The 19,399-nt window shown below is 60.2% G+C and overlaps 1 protein-coding gene across 1 annotated transcript in view; it reads right to left on the reverse strand.

The window, feature by feature from the left end:
* Positions 1-3,316: 3,316 nt before the first annotated feature.
* Cspg4 (chondroitin sulfate proteoglycan 4) overlaps positions 3,317-19,399 on the reverse strand; it is a 30,724-nt gene continuing 14,641 nt past the window's right edge. Inside the window, exons 2-10 of the mRNA XM_004872058.3 lie at positions 18,844-19,007; positions 13,725-17,264; positions 12,145-12,621; positions 11,739-11,915; positions 10,067-10,265; positions 9,856-9,990; positions 9,586-9,752; positions 6,550-6,733; positions 3,317-6,265 (exon numbers count right to left, since the gene is read on the reverse strand). Coding sequence (XP_004872115.2) covers positions 4,431-6,265; positions 6,550-6,733; positions 9,586-9,752; positions 9,856-9,990; positions 10,067-10,265; positions 11,739-11,915; positions 12,145-12,621; positions 13,725-17,264; positions 18,844-19,007 — 6,878 coding nt within the window. The 3' untranslated portion in view covers positions 3,317-4,430. The remainder of the gene's footprint in view (positions 6,266-6,549; positions 6,734-9,585; positions 9,753-9,855; positions 9,991-10,066; positions 10,266-11,738; positions 11,916-12,144; positions 12,622-13,724; positions 17,265-18,843; positions 19,008-19,399) is intronic.

Raw genomic sequence — 19,399 nt, forward strand, 5'->3', positions numbered from 1 at the left:
GCCATGCACAGGTTCAGGTTTGCATACGCCCACCTACTGCTGTGTCAGTGAGAGTCTGCACACGGTGGCCCCATGATTGCATGTGGGTGTGCATGTGTGTATTACATTGAAGCTGGTGGTTGAGTGCACGCCTCGCCCCTGATGTCATCTCCCACACCCCCAGGACCCATGACTCACTGCCAGCCAGGCACGGCCCAGCTCAGTCCTCTCCAGCCCTGAGAGTCCCTCCTTGTCCTGTCCTTACATGGCTGTCCCCACCGGTAGTGTATGCAATCCCTTGGCTCCTGGCACCGAGGCCCAGCCTAACTGGCCAGCATTGCTGGACACGGAGTGGGGTATGTTTGTGTGAGGGGATAGCTTGGAAGACAGAACCCTGAGACAGGGTTGTATGGTCTGACTCCATCCAGCTCAGCTACTAACTTACTGTGTGAGCTTGGGTTGGTCCCTGTCTTCCGTCTCAGGTCCTGGTCTTAGAGGTCAAGGGGCCTTCAGTTGGTGCACCTGAAAAATCTGCTGTGCGGTGTGTCTTCTAACCACCCGGGTACCTGGCTAAATGCAGCCTGACTCAGCCTCTGGGGCAGAGCCCAAGTCTTCATTTCCTTTTTTTTTTTTTGTCCCGGTGGTCCTGGGGGTGGAACCCAGGGCCTCATGCATGCCAGGCAAGCACTCTGCCATGGAGTCACAACCCAGCCCAATCCTTCATTCCCAATAGGCTCCTGAGCAATACTGGTGCTGCTGGCCCTGCCCCCCACTTTGAGCCTCAAAGATTTAAACAACCCACTCATTTGAACCTTCAGGACCCAGAAATGGTCAGGAGGGCGCCTTGGGATGAGCTTGGGCTCTGGGGTAACAGAGCCAGCAGTTCTCAGGTTGGGGAAAAGGGGTGCTCCTCCTTTTGAGTAGAAAAGTCCATTCTTGGCTACTGGGCAGATAATCCAGGGGTTGCTCCTGTCTGTGTAGGGGCCCCGGTGGGATCTGAAATGTGAAGGAAAACAGTACAACCCACTAATTATCCTGGTAGCCACAAGTGGTGACGCCCTTTATGAGAACAGCAGCCATCAGTTAAATACTATAATTCCAAGGATACAACATTACCATACGGTCGTTAAGCATGCTCAGGTCCAGCTGGTGTGTGGTCACCCTTTCTAAGGACAGAAGGAAGCAGAGGCAGCTTCCCCTCGCTGGCCAGCTCATACCGCTGGGTGAAGGTGCACATCATGGCTTGGCAGTGACTCCTTGGAGTGTCTGGGACTCTTTAGGAAGGGCTGGATGGGTCCTGTCTGCATCTCCTACAGCATGCTTGGCACAAAATAGCCTGCCAATGTTGAATAATCTTAGTGGTAACTGCACAGGGGTATCACTGATCTGAGAAGACCTTGGCAAGATGGGACAAGAGTCCAGTGGGTCTGGTTCTCTCTTAGTTCCCCCACTTACTAGGGTTCCTTCCTGTGTGACCAGGACAGGGAGACCCCACCAGAGAACTCTGGAGGTCCCAGGTACCCCACTCCTTTAAGACCCAGAGTCTTCCAGGACCAGAGGAAAATGCTGGCAGCCCTGGCATTTCCCATTAGCAGAGGTAGCGTGGGGGAGAGGGAAGCACTTCTTGGATTCCTATTGGACAATGAATGTTCCAGTTCAGTGGGTTCCACAGCTGTCATGGCAACCCCATTTAAAGGGCCAGCTTCTAGAAGGGCTCAAAGGGAGCCCCTTGTGAGCAACTAAGAGTTTAATAAGTTTAGTGTGGACACCAGGAAACCAGGGATCTGTGCCCCTCTAGCAATCCCTGTACCTGTGGGTTCACTTTCTAGCTCTGCTAAGGTCAGTGTGGGTCCCCTAATGGGCAGGGCGTTGTCCTGGCCCCCTTAGCTCTGTGCAAGGGCAGAGACAAGGCATACGAAATTCTGAAGTTGGTGGGCAGCTGCACACATGTGAATGTACTGTGTGGGTGGTACTAGCCTATGCCACAGGTTGAATATTGTGTGTGAAGCTACTTTCCCATGCACGTCTGTGTCGACAAGTGTGCAGCATGGTTTATATGTATATGAAGCAGAGGCAAAGACCCTCCCGGAGTTCCTAAACACGTGTACCTGGTGTGGCTCCTGTCTCTAGCTCCTTCTAGGAAGAAGGCTCCTTCTACTCCTACCTAGGAAGGGGGTAGTATTATTTCATAGCGTAGAGGGCAGCCTTCTTAAGCTTTGGGGATGTAATGAACAGGCAAAGGCTTTACCTAAACCAGGTCCCATGCCATGCTGTGTTCCCAGCTCCTGTATGCCAGGGAAAAACCCTCTCCCAGGCCCTGGTGAGGCTGCTGCCATGAACCCTGGGTGCCAGCCCACTGTCCAGCCCAGGCCCAGAGCAGCGGAGCTGTGTTAGTCCGTGCCAGCTCCTTGGGGGCAGGGCTGCTGGCTGTGAACAGAGTGGGTGTCATCAGCCCTCTGAGGAAATCAGACCCAGGCCAGATCCTGCCCGGTGGGTCTGTCACCCCCAGCTTGGCTTATACTTCCAGGGAAACTGGCCGCTTTGGGCTCTGGGTGGAGCCTGGCCTCAGATATCAAGACCTTGAGGACCCAGCCCTGATCTCCCACATGGGGAGGGGAGGCATGGGTGGTGGTGTGCATACATCCTCGGCAGGATCTGCCTAGCCTGGGGTGCCAGAGAGACCAGGGTTATTCTGCCAGCTCAGGGTGCAGAGGGTTCTCTGGGTGCCTGGCCACTCTCCTTAGGAGGCAGTGCTTTTTGGGGTGGCAAGAAGAGCCTCATAGGGGTTAGGGTCCTGTCTACCCTGATGCTACCTTGCTGTGTGACTGTAGCCAATCCTCTGACCCTCTCTGGTTTTGTCTCCTCTTGGTCTTCTGAGGCCCTTTCCACCATGATATACTTGGTTCTGGGTTTCCTGTCCAAGCTCCTGGGAATGGAGAACCAGACGGTGGACGCTGAGATGTGGCGGCCACATGGGGAGGGCGTCCCAGGGGCAGGACAGAGACGGCAGGAGTCCCACCTCTGGCCCTCCGGACTCCTGGCTCCAATGTTACAGATGCCAGCTACAGGAAGAGGTCACCTTGGTCCCCAGATGCAGGTCAGCTGGCGCTTTCTTGGATCCCCAGTGTGTTGGGATCCACCTCTAATCACACGACAGGGTGTCCAGCTGGGTACAGCGACCTCTGGTTTTTCTGGGTTCTTTTTGCTTCCTCTGCTTTTTTTTTTTTTTGTGGTGCTGGGAGAGCAGCCCCTACATCCGCCCTCTGCACTAACATCCCCACCCTGAAGCCCCCACTGCTCTCACCTTGCAGCTACACAAGAAGCAAGTGGAAGAGACTCAGGCTGAGAAACCCAGAGCTGGGAGCATTTATTTTTCTCTTTCCTTGCAGAGGAAGGACCTACTCCATCTCTACATCAGTCAGGGGCCTGGGTCCTGTCTCAAGGACCGATCCACCTACCCACAGGTCTGACAGAGGAGCCCTGGATGGCCCCACAGGTGGACACATAGGGCTTCCCTGCCCTCCACATCCCACTAGCTGGGCTCGGTGCCTGCCCTGGGGAGTGAGGCTGCCAAGGGCTCAGGGCCAGAGAGTCAGACAAAGCACGCACAGCTGTCCAGAGCCACCCGAGCACCGTTTATGCAGACTCCAAGGAGCCAGGTCCCCCCCCCCCCCGCCCTGAGCCCTCAGGGGTGCACAGGCATTGTGGTGGCCCAAGACCCCCACACACCAGCTCAGTGCGCTCTGGGCTTGCTCAGTCCTTGGCCCATCACAGTGGCCCTGGGAACAGACTGGGTTCAGATTCTCCTTTATCCCAACCCTGGGGGCACCACTGGCCTGGTCTGCCCAGCACCATGTTAAATAGCTCCCTTGAAATCCCCTTAAATAAACCACTTCTGAGCACCCACCCGCCCTGCACCCTGAATATATTATTCTATCAGTGGATGCCTTCTTGAGAAGAAGGGCTCCCCTCCTGCCCCCTGACCCTGGAACACCATCTCCCTAAAATCCCAGAGGCGGAAGAAGCTCCCCCAGCCCTGGGCAGAGACGGAGGAGGCCTGGGGTGGGGTGGGAAAGCCTGGATCATCCCCTCTGCTCCTCCCCTCGCCAGGGGTCTCTCCTCCCTTCCCTCCTGGCAGCCTGGGTAAGGAATGACTCACCCCAGGTCACAGACCCAGGACCAACCAGAGTCCTGACCCACCTAGGAGGCTGCCCTGGCTTTGAAAGTCAAACCAGCTCTAGGACAGGGGCCTGACTCAGCCACCTCTCGCCTCGGCCCCGCGGTTCTCCAGGTTCTGTGAGCTGGGCGATTCCTGGCTCTTGACTCCATCCATCTGGTACCCTGGGGCTGCTCCTGGCATCCACCACCCGGCTTTCCAGGTCTCGCTCTGGGGAAACTCGCAGCACCAGGGCACAGGAGCAGGGCCTGCCAGCCAGCACTACCCACCAGGCTCACACCCAGTACTGGCCATTCCTGAGGGCAGGGTTGGGTGTCCGGCAGAACTGCAGCAGCTCAGGGTCTGGCTGGCCTCCGGGCACGGGACCCTGGCCAGGCACTGCAGTGAGCGGGATGGCCTGGCCCGGCTCCACCTTGCGGAAGGTCTCTGTGTCACCAGCCAGGCCATTTCGGGGCTTGGCAGCCAAGATCTGGACATCGTGCTTGCCTGTCTTGTTTCGCTTGCGGAGGTAGAAGAGCAGCGGCAGGATGAGCGCCAGGAGCAGCAGGACCAGGCACACGGGGACGATGACGCTGAACATGTTGGCCTCCAGGAAGCCCAGGAAGCCACCCTTGGCCACAGTGGGCACTGGGCTGGACGCCGCTGGGCCTGGCTCACCCCTGGCGGTGTTGCTGTCTGGCTTCCCAGCTTCCGTCCGAGCAGCCTCAGGGACACTGAGCAGTGCCACACTGTAGGGCCGGGCTGCATCGTAAGGCTCGGTGGCAAAGTCCAGTGAGGCTATAGCGGGTGGTACACCCCTCGCCCACAGCTCCAGAGTGAGGCTGTCCTCTGCAAGCCTGGGTGTCGGACCCTCTGGCCTGCCCACCTCCAGCCCCAGCCTCCCAGCCTCTAGGTCCTGCTGGGTGAACTGGTCCACAGGCTGCTCGCTCTTGGTCTCTGTCCGGGCCCAGGGCACACGTACCACACGGCCATGCCAGGGTCCCGCCAGGAGCCGGAAGTGGGGCATGCTGCCCGTGTGGTTGGCCAGCTCGCTGGCATCCAGCACAGTGGAGTCCAGGCGCAGGGTGGTGCCCTGGGGCCACGGGCCATCTGCTCCTGCATGCAGCAGGGCTCTTACGGTGATGTTCACCGTGGCAGACGCGTTGGCACCCCTGGCCTGTGCCAGGACTTGGAAGTGGTCACGAGAGGAGGAGAAGTTGGTGAAAGTGAAGACCACCTCCCCCCGGTCTACCTGCAGCTGGCTGAAGGCCGAGGTGGGCTGTCCGCCCACCAGCAGCTGCCCATACTGGGGCCCCTGGGTGAGGCGGTAGGTCGTGTCTGGTTCCTCCCGGTCCGAGACCACCCAGAGCTGCTGCCGGCTCAGTGAGGCCCGCCCTGCAGCCTGAGGCACCTCCAGGGGGGCCTGTAGTTGCACCTCAAGGGCAGATGGCAATATGTCCACAGCCAGGGACACAGGCAAGGGCGGGCTGGCCCCGTCAGACACGCTTAGCTGGAAGATGCCTGGCACGCTGCTGCCATTGGCCACAAAGGTCAGCCGCCCCGCATCCACATCGGCCTGTGTGAATCGGGTCACAGGGCCTGGGGTACCCCCCACCAGGCTCAGGAAGCCATTGTGGGGAGCCCGCTGCACCTCATACTGGATCTCCCCAGGGTTGGAGTCTGGGTCTACCACACTCAACTGGGCTCGGGCAACAGGGACACGGGATCCCCGCTTGAGCCGGAGTGCCACTGAGGCCTGTGGCTGGGGTGGGCGCTCGTTCACATCCCGCACAGTGATGGCAAAGGCCTCTACGGTTTGGGGGCCCACCACGAAGGCCCCCGCTGGGCCCTGGAGATGAGCACGGAAGCGGAAGCCATCCGGCTGGGTGCCCCCGCCACTGTGGGTATACACCACCTGGCCTGCAGCCAGCTGGCTCTGCAAGAAGTAGGGTCTCCCCATGTGGAGGGGCTCCTCAGACAGCAGCAGCTGGCCCCGAGTGGGGAACTGCGTCACCTGGAACAGCACATCATGCTCGGGGCGCTGAGGTGCAGGGACGGTGGCTAGGAGGTTGGAGGCGTCCAGGGCAGCCACAGTGATCTTGGCTCGCTGGCCCTCAGGGACCCACAGACCTGGGGATGGGACATGGACTATGAAGGTCCAGCTGCTGAGGGAAAAGCTGTGAGTTCCGGGGGGCCCCAAGGCAAGGTGGTGCCCCCTAGTGGTCTGAGTACTCAGGATGAGGCTCAGGGTCCCTGAGAGGACAAGGAGTTTGTCTAGCCTGATCTCAAGGACTCCCACCCAGCTCCCCATAACTCCATGGGACTGGCAGGAGCCACCGGTCTGGCAGTCTCCCTCCTCCGGAGGGCTCTCCCCATGCTCCCCACCCTGCCTCGCATCTTTTCGAGCTGTTCACCTTTGTTTCTCCAGAGGCGGCTGGGGCGCTGGGGACAGGCAGCTTCAAATGACACAACCACAGCCAGTGTGGCAGCCACGTCGGGGGCTGGGGGTGAGGACAGCAGGAGCTCTACAGCATCGTGGGCTTCCCAGAAAGGCTCGGGGGACAGCTCGTGCTCATACAGCACATTCCCAGCAGACACCTGAAGGGACACAGTGGTCAAGGGTGACAGCAGCCCAGCCTGTGGTGCCCAGGAGCTGCACCGGTGCCCAGGTCTGTGTGCACCCCTTTCTACCTCAGTAGCTCCGGGATTCACAGGAGGCCATTGTTTGGCAATGCCAGGTGCCTGGGTTCCACCCCAGCTCGTGGGCTGGCAAACTCTCCCATCCCCGGCCTCTGGGGATGCCAACCTTTCTCCTGGCACTGGCCCCTCCCCTTCTCCCCTCCTGCTGACTGAGAACACCACGCCCGAATCCTCCTTTCCTCCCCTGGGGGATCAGTTTCCCCAAATGGATTGTTCTCTTCATTATGCAACTGCACTATTCTTTCTGTGATACCCTTGGTGCCCCTTCTGCTCCCTGGGGCTCCCTCCTCTCGCTCCTGCTACTCAGCTCTTCCCCCGGTCCGCTGGCATGGTCTACGTCTCTGTCTTATCTCAGGCACCCCATGTGCCCTCAGGGCCATACCCCATCTGGACCTCTCACCTTGACCCTTCTCAACTCCAGACTCAGATTCCCACCCTTGTCCTCAGCAGCTCTGTCTCTGTAGAGTCCCTGGATGTCACAAACCCCACTGGCCTGGGGCTCCTGCTCAGTCAATGGCTTGGGCAAAACCTTGGCTCCTCTCTGCCTTCCTGAGCACTGCCTGTGCCTGGAGTGTGGCAACAACTTCCCAACTGTGTCCCAGCCTCGCCCTAAACATGGGAGTCAGGGGAATCTTTTACAATGCAAGGTAAGCTCACTCTTTTTCCTGCTGAGGCGAGGTCTCCCTATGTTACCCAGGCTGGCCTTGAACTCTTGGACTCAAGTCATCCTCCTGCCTAAGCCTCCTGAGTAGCAGGAACTACAAGCGCATGCCACCGAGCCCAGCTTGTTAGATGACTCTTCTGCTCTAGTGAGAGGCCCTATTACCACAGTTACTCTGCAATCTTAACTTTTCTTCCCACAGCAGCTCCATGCCAGCCACACCTGCTGTCCTGCAGGGGCCACACCAGGTGAGCAGGGGCAGTTGGATCTCCGCCTGTGCCCTCCTTCCGTCAGATCAGTGGTGGCATTAGATGCCGGTAGGGATCTGGGTTCAGAACGCTTCTGAACCCTGCAGCCAGCAGCACCCCACACCTGTTCATGGAAACCCTGTCTCCCACCAAACTGGGAAACCCGTCCCTGGCACCTACAAGGTGGAGGACTGCTGCTGTCAGGCTACTTGCCTGCCAAGTACCACGGCACATCCTTCCCGTCGGTAAGGAAATCTGTCCCCTCCCCTTCAGGTCTGCTGTATCCCCTTGGCTTATCTTTCATTTTCCCCTTGCAAGAGCCACAGGGAACAATTTTCCTTCTCTCTTGTGCAATAGGGAGATGGGCACTGGTTTGCAGTGAGTGGATTCTCCAGGCCCGTGCCGGGCAGGAGCGAGCAGTCTAGACGGGAGCAGAGCCGTGTGAAGGGAGCAGCTGCTTCTCTGCAGGACACAGGCCTTGTAAGAAATGAATCAAGTTTCTGTGAAATCTCCCGAGAGCTCTATGTTGCCAATTTAAAAATATGAAAGGAAATGTGTGATCAAATAAAACACATCTGTGGGCCAGATGGGGCCTGCAAGGACATGGTAGTGACCTTGGGCCCAGGTTGATGGGCAGCAGAGGGGCCTGGAGACCCTGGCAGTGGCCACGGAGCCTAGAGGGGAAGGAGGGGAAGGAGACAGGCACGGGACTTCCGGGGCCCTGGCTGTGGGAACAGGCAGAACCCTCAGGGGACAGAATCTTGGCATAGAAAGCAGGATGTGCCGTGTTGGTTTGCTCTGAACAAAGCCACCGGCCTCCAAAAGCCTCAGTTTCCTTATCTGCACAGTTGGGACACCTGACCCTCCTCCCCAGCTAAGAGGTCTGAAGGACAGTCCTGCCCAGTGCTGCCAAGTGGAGGAGGGTGTGTGTGCCACGTAGCTTCTCCCTGGCCTCCCTGGTGGCACTGCCAGCTGGGCCCCCTGGTGGCCATTCAGTCTGCCTTCCCGCCATTGCTGGGGTGCAGGGAAGCTCTTATTTCAGATGGGGACCAAGGGCTGGGGAGGGGTCCTCATGGCCTGGTCTTGTCCCTCTCTTTCCTGGGCATCCGATGACAAGGCTGTGGCAACTCAGGGGACACAGCTGCTGCAGCCAAAGCCTGCTGAGTGCTTCACTGTGGGCCAAGGGCAGGAAGGGGCTGCAACAGCATGGGCACTGGGCCCAGGGTACTGATAGGACAGACCCTGAGCAAAGCCACCTCCTTCCCCATCTGAGCCACTGGCTGGGGTGGGGGCTTTGTAGGAGTGGACTGGGCTCAGGAGGTCTCTGGAAACTAGGGAAGTGGGAGTCACTTGGGGGAGGCTCTGCCATTTCTGAGGGCCAGCTGGGCCCCTCTGGGGTGCTTGGAGTTGCGCGGCAGCTCTAGAGAGGCGGAGTCAGCTTTGTGCCCCTGGGATGGATGGACAGATGGTCAATGGCTTCCCTCCCACTTGGGTGCCTCTGCTGCTCCTGGTGGGCACTGGCCAAGCTCTAGGCTCATCCGTCTTCCTCTCAGTCTCCCTCCCTAAAGGAAGCACTGAACACTACTTGGTACTGGGATGCACTGCTCCCTCCACGGGTCCCTTTCCACCTCCAGGACCCAGCTGTGGCTTCTTTCTGGATGCCAAGCCCCAGGACCAATCCTAGTTCTGGTTGGCAGCCTGACCTCCTGTCCCTTCTCCTCTCGCCTGCCTGCTGCTGGGCACTCCTGGAGCACAGCATGTTGGCTGAGCCCAGGGTGAACTGGAGTCAAATAGGGGCTGGTGACATCCATATGGTAACTGCAGGGTCAGCCGGCCATTACCTCGGCCTGAGTAAAGTTGACCAGGGCCTCAGTGGCACTTCCCTGCTGGGTATGGAGCAGCCGGCCTAGCTGGGGACCACGAAGCACGCGGTAGAGCAGGTGGTGGGGGTCGGTGCCTGAGCTGGAGGTGGCATTCAGGGTTTGGCTGCCAAGTGGCTGGACGGACTCTGTGTGAGAGAAAGGCACAGGGATTGTGAACTATGACCAAGGCTCGAAGCCCCCAAGAGACAGCTTGGGCACCCTCAGCTCTGCCCCAGTGCCCAGGCCCACCTGGGCAGACGGTCAGCATGTGGGTGCCCTCCAGTGACAGCTGCACCTGCTTCTGGGCTGTCACGCGGAAGAAGTGGCCCGAGGACACGTGCTCACCATCAGAGAAGTGGAAGTGGAAGCCTCCGTCCAGGGCTCCTGGGGACAGTGAGGGGTGGGTTCTGCTGCTGGGAATGGAGCCCACCCTCCAGGCGCCCCCAGCCTCAGCACCCACCTCTGTGTGAGAACAGTACCAGCCCACTGTCCAGCTGGGCCTGGGTGAAGCTGTGGACCTCGGTGCTCTGCGCCTCCCGTAGCACCACCTGTCCGTTGCTGGGCTGCTCGATGGTGTAGACCAGGTCCTCGGGCTTGGAGTCGCCATCTGTGCCCCGCAAAGCCTCGGCGGGGATGGGCACCGTGGTCCCCTCCCACAGCTGAGGGCAGAGCCTGTGAGGGTTCCATCCCCCCATTCCCTCTCGGGCCCGTGCCACCTTGGGGTACCAGCACGAAAGGCCTCCCACCCCCCACTCACCTCCCCTGTCACCCCAGGGCCTCAGGCTCCCTCCTCGCTATTTACCCTAACCCTGCCTGTCCCCCACCCCAGCTTGTGCCCCTCAGCTGGGAAGACCCCCACTCATTTTGTTTTGTTTTGTGTTTTGAGACAGTCTCACTATGTAGCTCAGGCTGGCATCAAACTTGTGGTGATCTTCTTGCCTCAGTCTCCTGAGTGCTGGAATGACAGGCACGCACTATCATGCCTGGCTGGGAAAGCCCTGCTCTTACCCCTCCAAGTTCTCACCCCTGGAACCCCAGCCCTGGCCAGGAGTGCTGCTGAGCCCGGCTCTGTTTCATGAACAGGGTGAAGTCTCCCTGGGACGAAGCAGGTGGTGGCTGTGGCTGGCCCAGGTCAATGAGAGACCAGCTCTCCTGCAGGTGGGGCGGGGGGGGGGGGCGGTGGAGGCCTGGAGAGCCAAGGCTGATGGCTGCCCACTGTCCTGTGTGCAGTGAAGGTGGTGCAGGCCTCCCACCCGCAGCGGCAGCATGCTGTCCTTTGGTCTGCTCTGCGGCCTGCTGGTGCTGTCTCTTAGGGGCCCTCACCCAGTAAATAGCTCCAGGACCCTGCTGGTCCTGCTCCTCCCGCCAGGAAGATGAGGTTTCAACGCCAGGGACCACCGGGAAGCAAACACGGATGGATGGCGCCACCTGGTGGTCACACATCCACACAGCAGCCTGGCTGTGATCCCAGGTAGCGTTTGGGCTGAGCTGTATCCTCTGCCCTTGGGCTGGAGTTTCCCACGCTATTGTGCACGTGGGCTTGGTCAAACCGCACCGCCCTCCTGTTCCGCCAGTGTCTACTTTTGTGGCTATGGGTTTCTATCCCATCTGAGCCCCAACTTTCACCTCTGGAGAATGGGGTGCCCCTGAGTCACAAGAGAGCTCAGCAGAGACTGTCTCTACTCGGGGTGGAGGTGGGGACTTCACTGGCCCCCTAGAAGCCCACCCTGAAATTGTCAGAGATTTTTACCAGGCATGCTGGTCCTGAGCCTTAGTAAGAGCCGCCTGCTTCAATTGAGTCCGGCAGGGCTGAGTGTGGCCATTCACAAGGCCGCCCATTGCACTTGTAAGTACCCAATAAAAAGCCCTCGCAGGGCCGGGGATTTAGCTCAGTGGTGCTGCCACCTGCCTTGCAAGTGCAAGGTCCTGAGTTCTATCCCTGGTACCAAAAAATAAAAATAAAAAACCTCTTGCACCTGTGTTTCCATATCTCTTCTTCCAATAACCTAGAGAGGCATGTGACTGTGACCCACTGTGCAGGGCAGGAAACAGGCCCAGAGAAGGCTGGGATGTAGGGGATCCTGGCCTCTTCCTAGGAGCACAGATGGGTGTGGTCCCCAGGGTGCCCTTACCTGCAGGCCCGTGTTTGTGGTGAGGACAGGGGGTTGGTCATTAACAGGCAGGATGGTGACGGTGAAGGTCACTGGCTGGCTCTGGCGGCCCATCTCGGAGGCGTTGGCCACCAGAACGAAGCTGTCGGTCAGAGTCTCGCTCCCATCATGCACGTATTGGATCCGCTGCTCTTCCACCTGCAGGCAGTGGGGGGCGCTCAGCCCAGCACTCATGCACCCTGCTCTGGCTGCGGGAGGAGCTGACTCCTTCTGAACCTCAGTAAAGGGGACAGAAGTCCACTCCCCAGAGGGGCGGAGAGGAAGCCGTGGCAGAGAGAGTGGGTGCTCCCCACACGAGGCCCAGCCCCTGCCCCCCAGGGGCTACCACCATGCCTGTGGGAAGGTATCCCGCGTGCATGCGCCTTACCTCTCTCCAGGAGAAGGTGTCGAGGGTCCTGCGTCCAGGCTGCTCCTCCCTCTGCAGGGCCCCGTGCCTGGGGGGCTCCAGTACCCGCAGGTCGAGGCCGGGCAGGGTGGGGAAGTAGGGCCCCGCGACTTGGAGCAGCGGCGGGGCCAGGGTGCGGGCGCCACCCTCGGGGACACTAAAGTTCTGCCCCTCCAGGGGGATAGCGGCAGGCAGCACCTCCACCTCCACGCGGATGCCCTCCAGGGGGGCACCCAGGCCTGAGGACGCATCCAGGGCGAAGGTGTCACTCCAGGCTCCGGGGCGGGAGTGCAGGTAGAGGACCCTGGCTGCAGTCACCGCCTCCTGGGAGAAGCTGTGCACAGGGGTCAGGCTGGGCGGCCCGGCCGCCGCATGGGACATCATCACCAGGTAGCCCGCGCTCGGGGGGCTCCTCACTGAGAACGCGATGTCTGCGGGGGGAACCCCCTCCTGGTCTACCTGTCAACAGAGGGCGTGGGGAGTCACGTTGCCACAGGGGAGCCTGACATGGACCCAAATAGCAGCATGGGCTCAACCTCCGTGGCCCTCCTTCCCCGGCAGTGCAGCTCACACGGAACACACAGTCATACAGAGCCCGTCATGCACACACACATGCACACTCACGCACATGCACGCGCGCGCGCACACACGCACACAGAAGCTCTACCCTGGGGCTGCTTTGCCAGGAACCTTTGGCCTGCGATACTGCTATTCTAGACCTTAACCACCAGAGGGCACCTGGCCCTTCTCAGTGGCCCAGGCTCCTCGTTCCAGACCTGCCCAACAGGCAGACCTGGGTCCAGCCCCAAGTTTGCTGGGCACCGGTGCTCCCTCCCTGGATGGATAATGGAACCAAGGGAAGAGGCTACCAACCACCACTGGCTCACGTTTCAGATTCTGTGCCTCTCCTGGCACAAACTCCTGCTTGGGATGCCACCCTATTCTCTGCCATTGGCATCTTCGTTTTTCAAAGTGCAGCTCAATGCTGCCCTTCCAGGGTGAGGGCTTCTGGACACCAGGCATGTTGTTGGTCACAGTCTGCTCAGAAGTCCAGACACTGGGCACCAGAAGGGCCTCTGAAACTGGCAGTGTGACAGCTGGGCACAGTGGTGCATGCCTGTACTCCTGGCACTCAGGAGGCTAAGGCAAGAGGATTATTGTGATTTTGAGGCCAGCCTGGACTACATATGGAGACTCTGACTCAAGAAACCAAAACAAACCAACCAACATGGCAATGTGGGAGAATAAGGGGGCCGGCCCAAGGTCACACAGCCAGTCAGGGAGCCTGCGGATGGCTTGGTGGCTCCGTGCAGTTCCTGGGTGCGTAAAGCCCCTCACACCCCCCACAGCCCTGGCATGGGGTCTACAAGAGAGTGGGGACACAGGGATCAGCATGGTTCCCACGGCATGCACACACATCTGGAGGCAGATGTGTGTGGAGCAAATCCCTGAGCGCTCAGACCCCACAGCACATACAGGTGCAAACCCAGGCTCACCATCATACCCCAGACACAGGCACACTGGGCAAGAGGCGGGGACCTGGCCTCTCCCTCCCTCCTCACCTCCAGGTGGTCTCGTCTGATCTCAGCCGCCTCCCCCTGGAAGACATAGATCTTCTCATGCTGGATCAGTTGCAGTGGGGCCGGTGGGCTGTCGAGGGCGATGGTCACTTGGAGGGTAGCTTCTGTGCTCACCGGTCCTGCTTCCACAGAGAGGCCCAGCGTGTCTCGGGGGCTGAGGCTGCCGTTGTGGCTGTAGAGGACGGTGCCATCCAGCAGGTCCTGTTGGGAAAAGGTGGTGGCCGGCTGACCAGCACGGAGCAGCTGCCCCCAGCGAGGGCCACCTGTGATGCGGTAGTGGACCTCATCCCCACTGCGGATGTCCAGGTTGGTGTCCAGAGGGAGCACAGTGGTGTCAATGGTGCCCTGACCTCCCTGAGGGACCACAAGGCTGGAGCTGTTAGCCACACGGAGGAAGGGCTCCGAGGCCTGCACCTCCAGCATGGCGGTGGCCTGGTGCTGCCCATCGGACACCTGCAGCTGCAGCCAGCCGTGGTCGGCCCCTGAGTGCACAAACAGGACCCGCCGCCTCCTTAGGTCTTCCTGGGTGAAGCGGTAGATGGGCCGCGTGGGCTCCTCCACGGCCACGATGCTGCCGAACAGGAGGTCCTTGCGGGTCAGCACCAACTGGGTGTCGGAGAAGCCGGAGTCTGCGTCGCTAAAGGCCACATCCTCTGTTGTTAGCAGCCGCTGCCCACCCCGGGCCACATGGAACACGTGGCTGACAGTCTGCACGGGGGCGTGGTCATTCACCGGCTGGATGGCCACCCGGAAGACACCTCGGACTTCCTCCCAGGCCGCATCGCCACTGCCCTCGCCCTGGCGGGTGGCCACAAACGGAATGTCATCTTCAGTGGTCTCAGAGTCATCGTGCTGGTAGAGCAGCCGGCCAAGCAACAGGTCTTCGTTGGTGAAGGACGTCACCACAGTGGCCTTGTCCTTAGGCCCCCGCCATGCCAGTCGCCCATGGCGGGGCCGCTCCATGACCTCATAGAGGTAGCTTGTGCTGTTGAGGCTCTTGACGAAGAGGTGGTCAGTGGAGAGGACAGCCTCACCCCCCTCGGGCACCAGGAGGAGGACGTTGGTGAGGACGGGAGCATCCGGGTCACCACCGATGTGGATAGGGAAGGTGTAGAGTGGCGAGAAGTGCGGCGGTGCTCTGACACGGAAGCGGAAGCTGTCCTCCATGGCCTTGGAAGTGCGTGAGGTGGCCGCATAGGTCACATGCCCCGCCCGCAGGGCCTCCTGGCTGAAGCCCTGGCCAGCTGACACCCTCACGCCCCGCAGCTGCAGGTTCCCTTTCCTGGGGGCCTGGACCACCTCATAGTGGAAGCTACTGGGGCTCAGGTTGGCCGCCTCTTCCACGGCAGCCTCCAGGTGGGCTGCGGTGAGGGCCTCTGGCTGCGTGGTCTGCGTGTGCAGGGGCTCCAGCCGCAGCATCCACACAGTGGCCCTCTGGACGGTCACTGGGAAGGAGAGGTTGCTCAGGGTCTCCTGACCCACTTGTACCTCCAGCACCAGGTTCTCCACAGCATCCTGGGCACGGTGCTGTGGGTCAGTGCTCAGGTACCGCACGCGGCCCTGCTCCACGTCCTGCTGGTGGAAGGCCTGGGTGGGCCACCACTCAGCGCCCTCCGCACCACCTGCCCCCTGCTTCTGCAGCTCCCCAAACTGTAGGGTGCCCACGATTCGGAACAACACACTCACGTCCTGTCCCACAGCATTGGTCTCCACAGACAGGTTGGCGGGCAAGATGGGTGCAGCAGAGCCCTGTGCCAGGCGCATCCCCGTGCTGTGGCGGATCCGGATGGCTGGCCGAACAGCCACCACCTTCAGTGTGGCCGGGGCACTGGCCTGTAGCCCATCGCTCACCCGGAATGTCAGGGCCTGCGCAGGGCCGCCTCGGTGGACGTAGACAATGTTGCCTACCTCCAGCTCTCGGCAGGAAAACTCAGGCGCTGGCTCCCCTGGGCGGTCTCGGTGCTCCAGGGGGAGCCCCGCTAAGTCTCCCAGGAGCTGGAAGGTGAGGCTTTCGCAGGCAGAGTCTGGGTCATAGGCCTGGAAAACCTCAGGCCCCAGCGGCTTCTGTGTGTGCTCCAGAATCACCATGAGGCTGCCGTGTGGGAAGATGACACGGGGCGGGTCGTTGGTGGGGTTGACTTGCACGGGTAGCAGGTATGTCTGGCCCCGCCGCAGGCAGGAGGGCATGGGTACCCGTGCTGTCACTGTCACTTCCAGCACCAGCTGGTCGGAGGGGTCCTCGGAGCCGTCATGGACAAAGCGGACCTTATGGTTGACCACATCCAGCAGAGTGAACATCTGCCGAGTCCGGGCGCCCGGGATGTCCAGCGCCAGTTCGCCGTGCCGCGCACCCCTGCTCACGCTGAACAGCACCTGGGACTTGCGCAGCTCCGCCTCCTGCAGGTCCAGTGTGGGCTGCACGTGCTGCCACTCCAGCCAGGCTGTGCCACCCTCCGCCACCACTAGGGGGCTGATGGTCAGCAGCTGGGTGAGGTTGGTGAAGACAGGGGGCAGCCCAGGTTCAGGGACGCATGGCTCAGGCAGCTCCACAGCTGGCCATGCCTCAGGTGCCTGGGTGGACAGTGCCTCATAGGACCCATAGGCATCGTCCTCGTACTCATCTTCCTCCAGCCTGCAGCCGACTGCCAGTCCACGAGTCAGCACAGCATGGCGGAGCCCCTGCCGCTGGCCATTGACGGTCAGGTCTTCTAGGCAGCCCAGCAAGGAGGCGTTGGCAGTGCCCGGAGCCAGGCCCAGGCGGTGTTCCTGGAGGTGTTGGGCGGCCTCCGCGTCCAGGCCCCCAAGGAGGAGGCTGCCACATGGCTCCAGGTAGCTGAGGACCCCGCGGTTGGAGGTGCGTGTGGGGTACTGGTCCACGGAGATCTCCAGGCGGTGGGTGTCCATGTGGATGCTGACCTCATGGGGCTGCCCATCGGCCACGGGGACACTGTTGTGGAGCAAGATGGTGCCCTGGCCCTTCTCGAGAACAGCTCGCAGGTGGCCCTCGAATATGTCCACATAGATGAAGTCCCCACGCCGGCCTCCCGCCTGGAAGGCCAGGGGCGCATGCTGGGTCCTCGTGGTAAGCGTGAACTCCAGGGTGCCCTTGTCCTGAGTGCTCCAGGCTGGGAAGGCCGCCAGTGAGTGGGGCCCAGAGAAGCCCAGGGCCACGTCGTCCCCAGCTGAGAACTCTTCGGCGCAGCCCTCTGGCACGTCGGGGGTCAGCGGGCGGAGGAGGCTACGGCCGTTGAGGGTGGCAGTGAGGAGACAGCCCCGCAGGGGCCTACTGGCCCCTCTCAGGTAGGGCAGGCTCAGGCTCCCAGAGCCCCCGACAAAGAGCCCATAGGGGACATTGAGGGGGCCTCCTGGGACCAGGGCGGAGGAGTTGAGAACCCCATCGACTGACAGCACAGCCCAGCCGTCTGAGACAGTGAGTGCCATGGTGTGGGGGACAGAGTCGCCCAGCAGGACCTCTGCCTGAGTCTGCAGCCTCAGCTCCTCCTGGCCCAGGACGAGTCTGACCTGAGGAGACAGCAGATGTGGGCTGGGGGTGGCACTGTGAGCCTGTCACTTCCCCGACACAAGCACAGCAGATCCCCTGGCAAAAGGCTCCCTGTCCACCTCTCTTCCTGTCAGCATGAACTCAGCCAGGCCTTGATAGTCTGTGACCCTGATGTGAGCCAAGTGTGGTCCTTGCCCACAAGGGACCGGCACAGAGCAGGATCCCTCCTTAGCTTCCACAGAGATGGTTGGAAAATAGAGCAAATGTTTAAATTAAAAAATGTATTACAGTAAGTGACATGTTGCCATTAATCTCCCTCAAGTTCCCTTACTTCAAATACGCTCATCTCATTGTCCTTGCCACTCCCTGAAGCACTTCTGCAAGTCCTCTTTCCTGAGTGTCTTTAGTTGTGCTATTGTGGTGGCCTTAATATCCGAATCCATTCAAAATGTCTCCTTTGCATTGTCATTTTGACTTTAGGGAAGAGCAGGAAGTCAGTTGGTGTCAAATCCAGTGAATAAGGTGGATGAGGACACAGCATCAGGTTTTTATGAGCTTGCCTTTCTGTTGGATGGCACTCAGCACAGCATTCACTGTTTTGTTTTGTTTTTTTTGGTACCGGGGATCGAATTTGGGACCTTGCACTTGCGAGGCAGGGTTGGCAGGCCACAGAACCAAATCCCCAGCCCCCAGTCACTGTATTTTTGATCACACCTCATAAAGACAGGAAGGAGGTCGCCAGCGCTGCTGCAGAAAGTGGCAATGATGTTGGAATGAGTGTGTTTGAAGCAGGGTTGGAATTCTGAGGAGGATTCATGGCAATGCGTCTCACTGCGAAAAATTTAGACATTTGCCATACATATATTTTGACCCTACCCTCCATGTGCTGGAGATATGGCTTAGTGGTAAGTACTTGCCTGGTGTGGGTGAGGCTCTGGTTTCAACCCCAACACAAAAAAATTCAACTTGTACATTAAACCACCCTAGAATCAGGGAAATTCTTCCTCTGAATACTGGGTTCCTGGGACTCTCCGATGGGTTCCGGAGGAGGGCAGAATGCCATGGGGCTCACTGCTCAGGGACAGGGCCATCAGATGCTCTGGGTTTTAGAGTTTAGTAAAGAAGAGCTCACAGGCTGGGGGAGCTCAGGGGTGTCCTCAGAATGCTTGCCTGGCTTGAGGACCCCAGGCTCAACAGCTAAACAGAGAGAGAAGCTCCCTGAGAGAAGCAGGTGGCTCCCTCAAAGGAACATAATGCTAGGGGGCCACCCAGGAGCCCAGGAGAGGGGACCTAGGCCAGTGAGCAGGAGACCTTGCTGAAGGAGGGGATGTTCACATGGCCTCAGCTCCGTGCAGATGTCGAGGATGGGCAGGGGCACAAAGGCCTGAGGCAGGGGACTGCAGATGGCCAGGGACAGGGAGCTGTTCAGGGTCCTTGGAGCACAGAGCACTGGCTTGGGATTGGGGTGATGAATAAGGCTAGTTTGTCACACTCCCTGGGATGCTGCTGTCCCCCTGTGGTGGAGAACAAGACCCCAAGATGGCCTCTAGAAACCAGAGGAGGACCCCTGTCCCATCCCCATCCCTGGATGGCGCTGACCTGGAGGCGCCCCTCATGGAGCTGCAGCAGCAGGTGGTCGTCCTCTCCAGCTGCCAGGAGGAGCAGGGCCTCGGGCTGGGCCGTGGAGAACTGCAGCTGCAGGTTGATGTCAGCCAGGGCCGTGGCCACAGGCGCCTCCAGGTGGCTCTCACCAAAGAAGGAGGCTGGGGACAGAGGGTGGCAGTCAAGACTCGGATATGGGCTGCAGGGAGGGCTCAGGCTCATGACCCTCAGGGTCCTCCTGGGTGATACTGCTTGTGGCCACCAGCCAGTCACAGCTAGAGGCCCAGAGGGCACGGCCTCACCTCCATGCAGCTGTGAAGGTACTGAACCCCGACATTTCCATCAGCTCAGGCCTCCTTTCTGGAGGTTCCCAGGGGCAGAGACCCCTACCACTTCTGCCTGCCTCAGTCTTGGGTCTGGCCCCTAACTGGCCCAAGAGGAAGCCAAACCTGGTCTGGTCACTGGCTTGGTGGTCACAGCCCCTGAGAATGGAGGTGCAGGATGAGCACCCCCAGGCACACTGGTCTCCATGTACACTCCCCCTGGGTGCCCT

This window comes from Heterocephalus glaber, unplaced genomic scaffold (assembly GCF_053883595.1).
Source record: "Heterocephalus glaber isolate CG9 unplaced genomic scaffold, H.glaber_assembly_v1.0 deba00001140, whole genome shotgun sequence".
NCBI lineage: Eukaryota > Metazoa > Chordata > Mammalia > Rodentia > Bathyergidae > Heterocephalus > Heterocephalus glaber.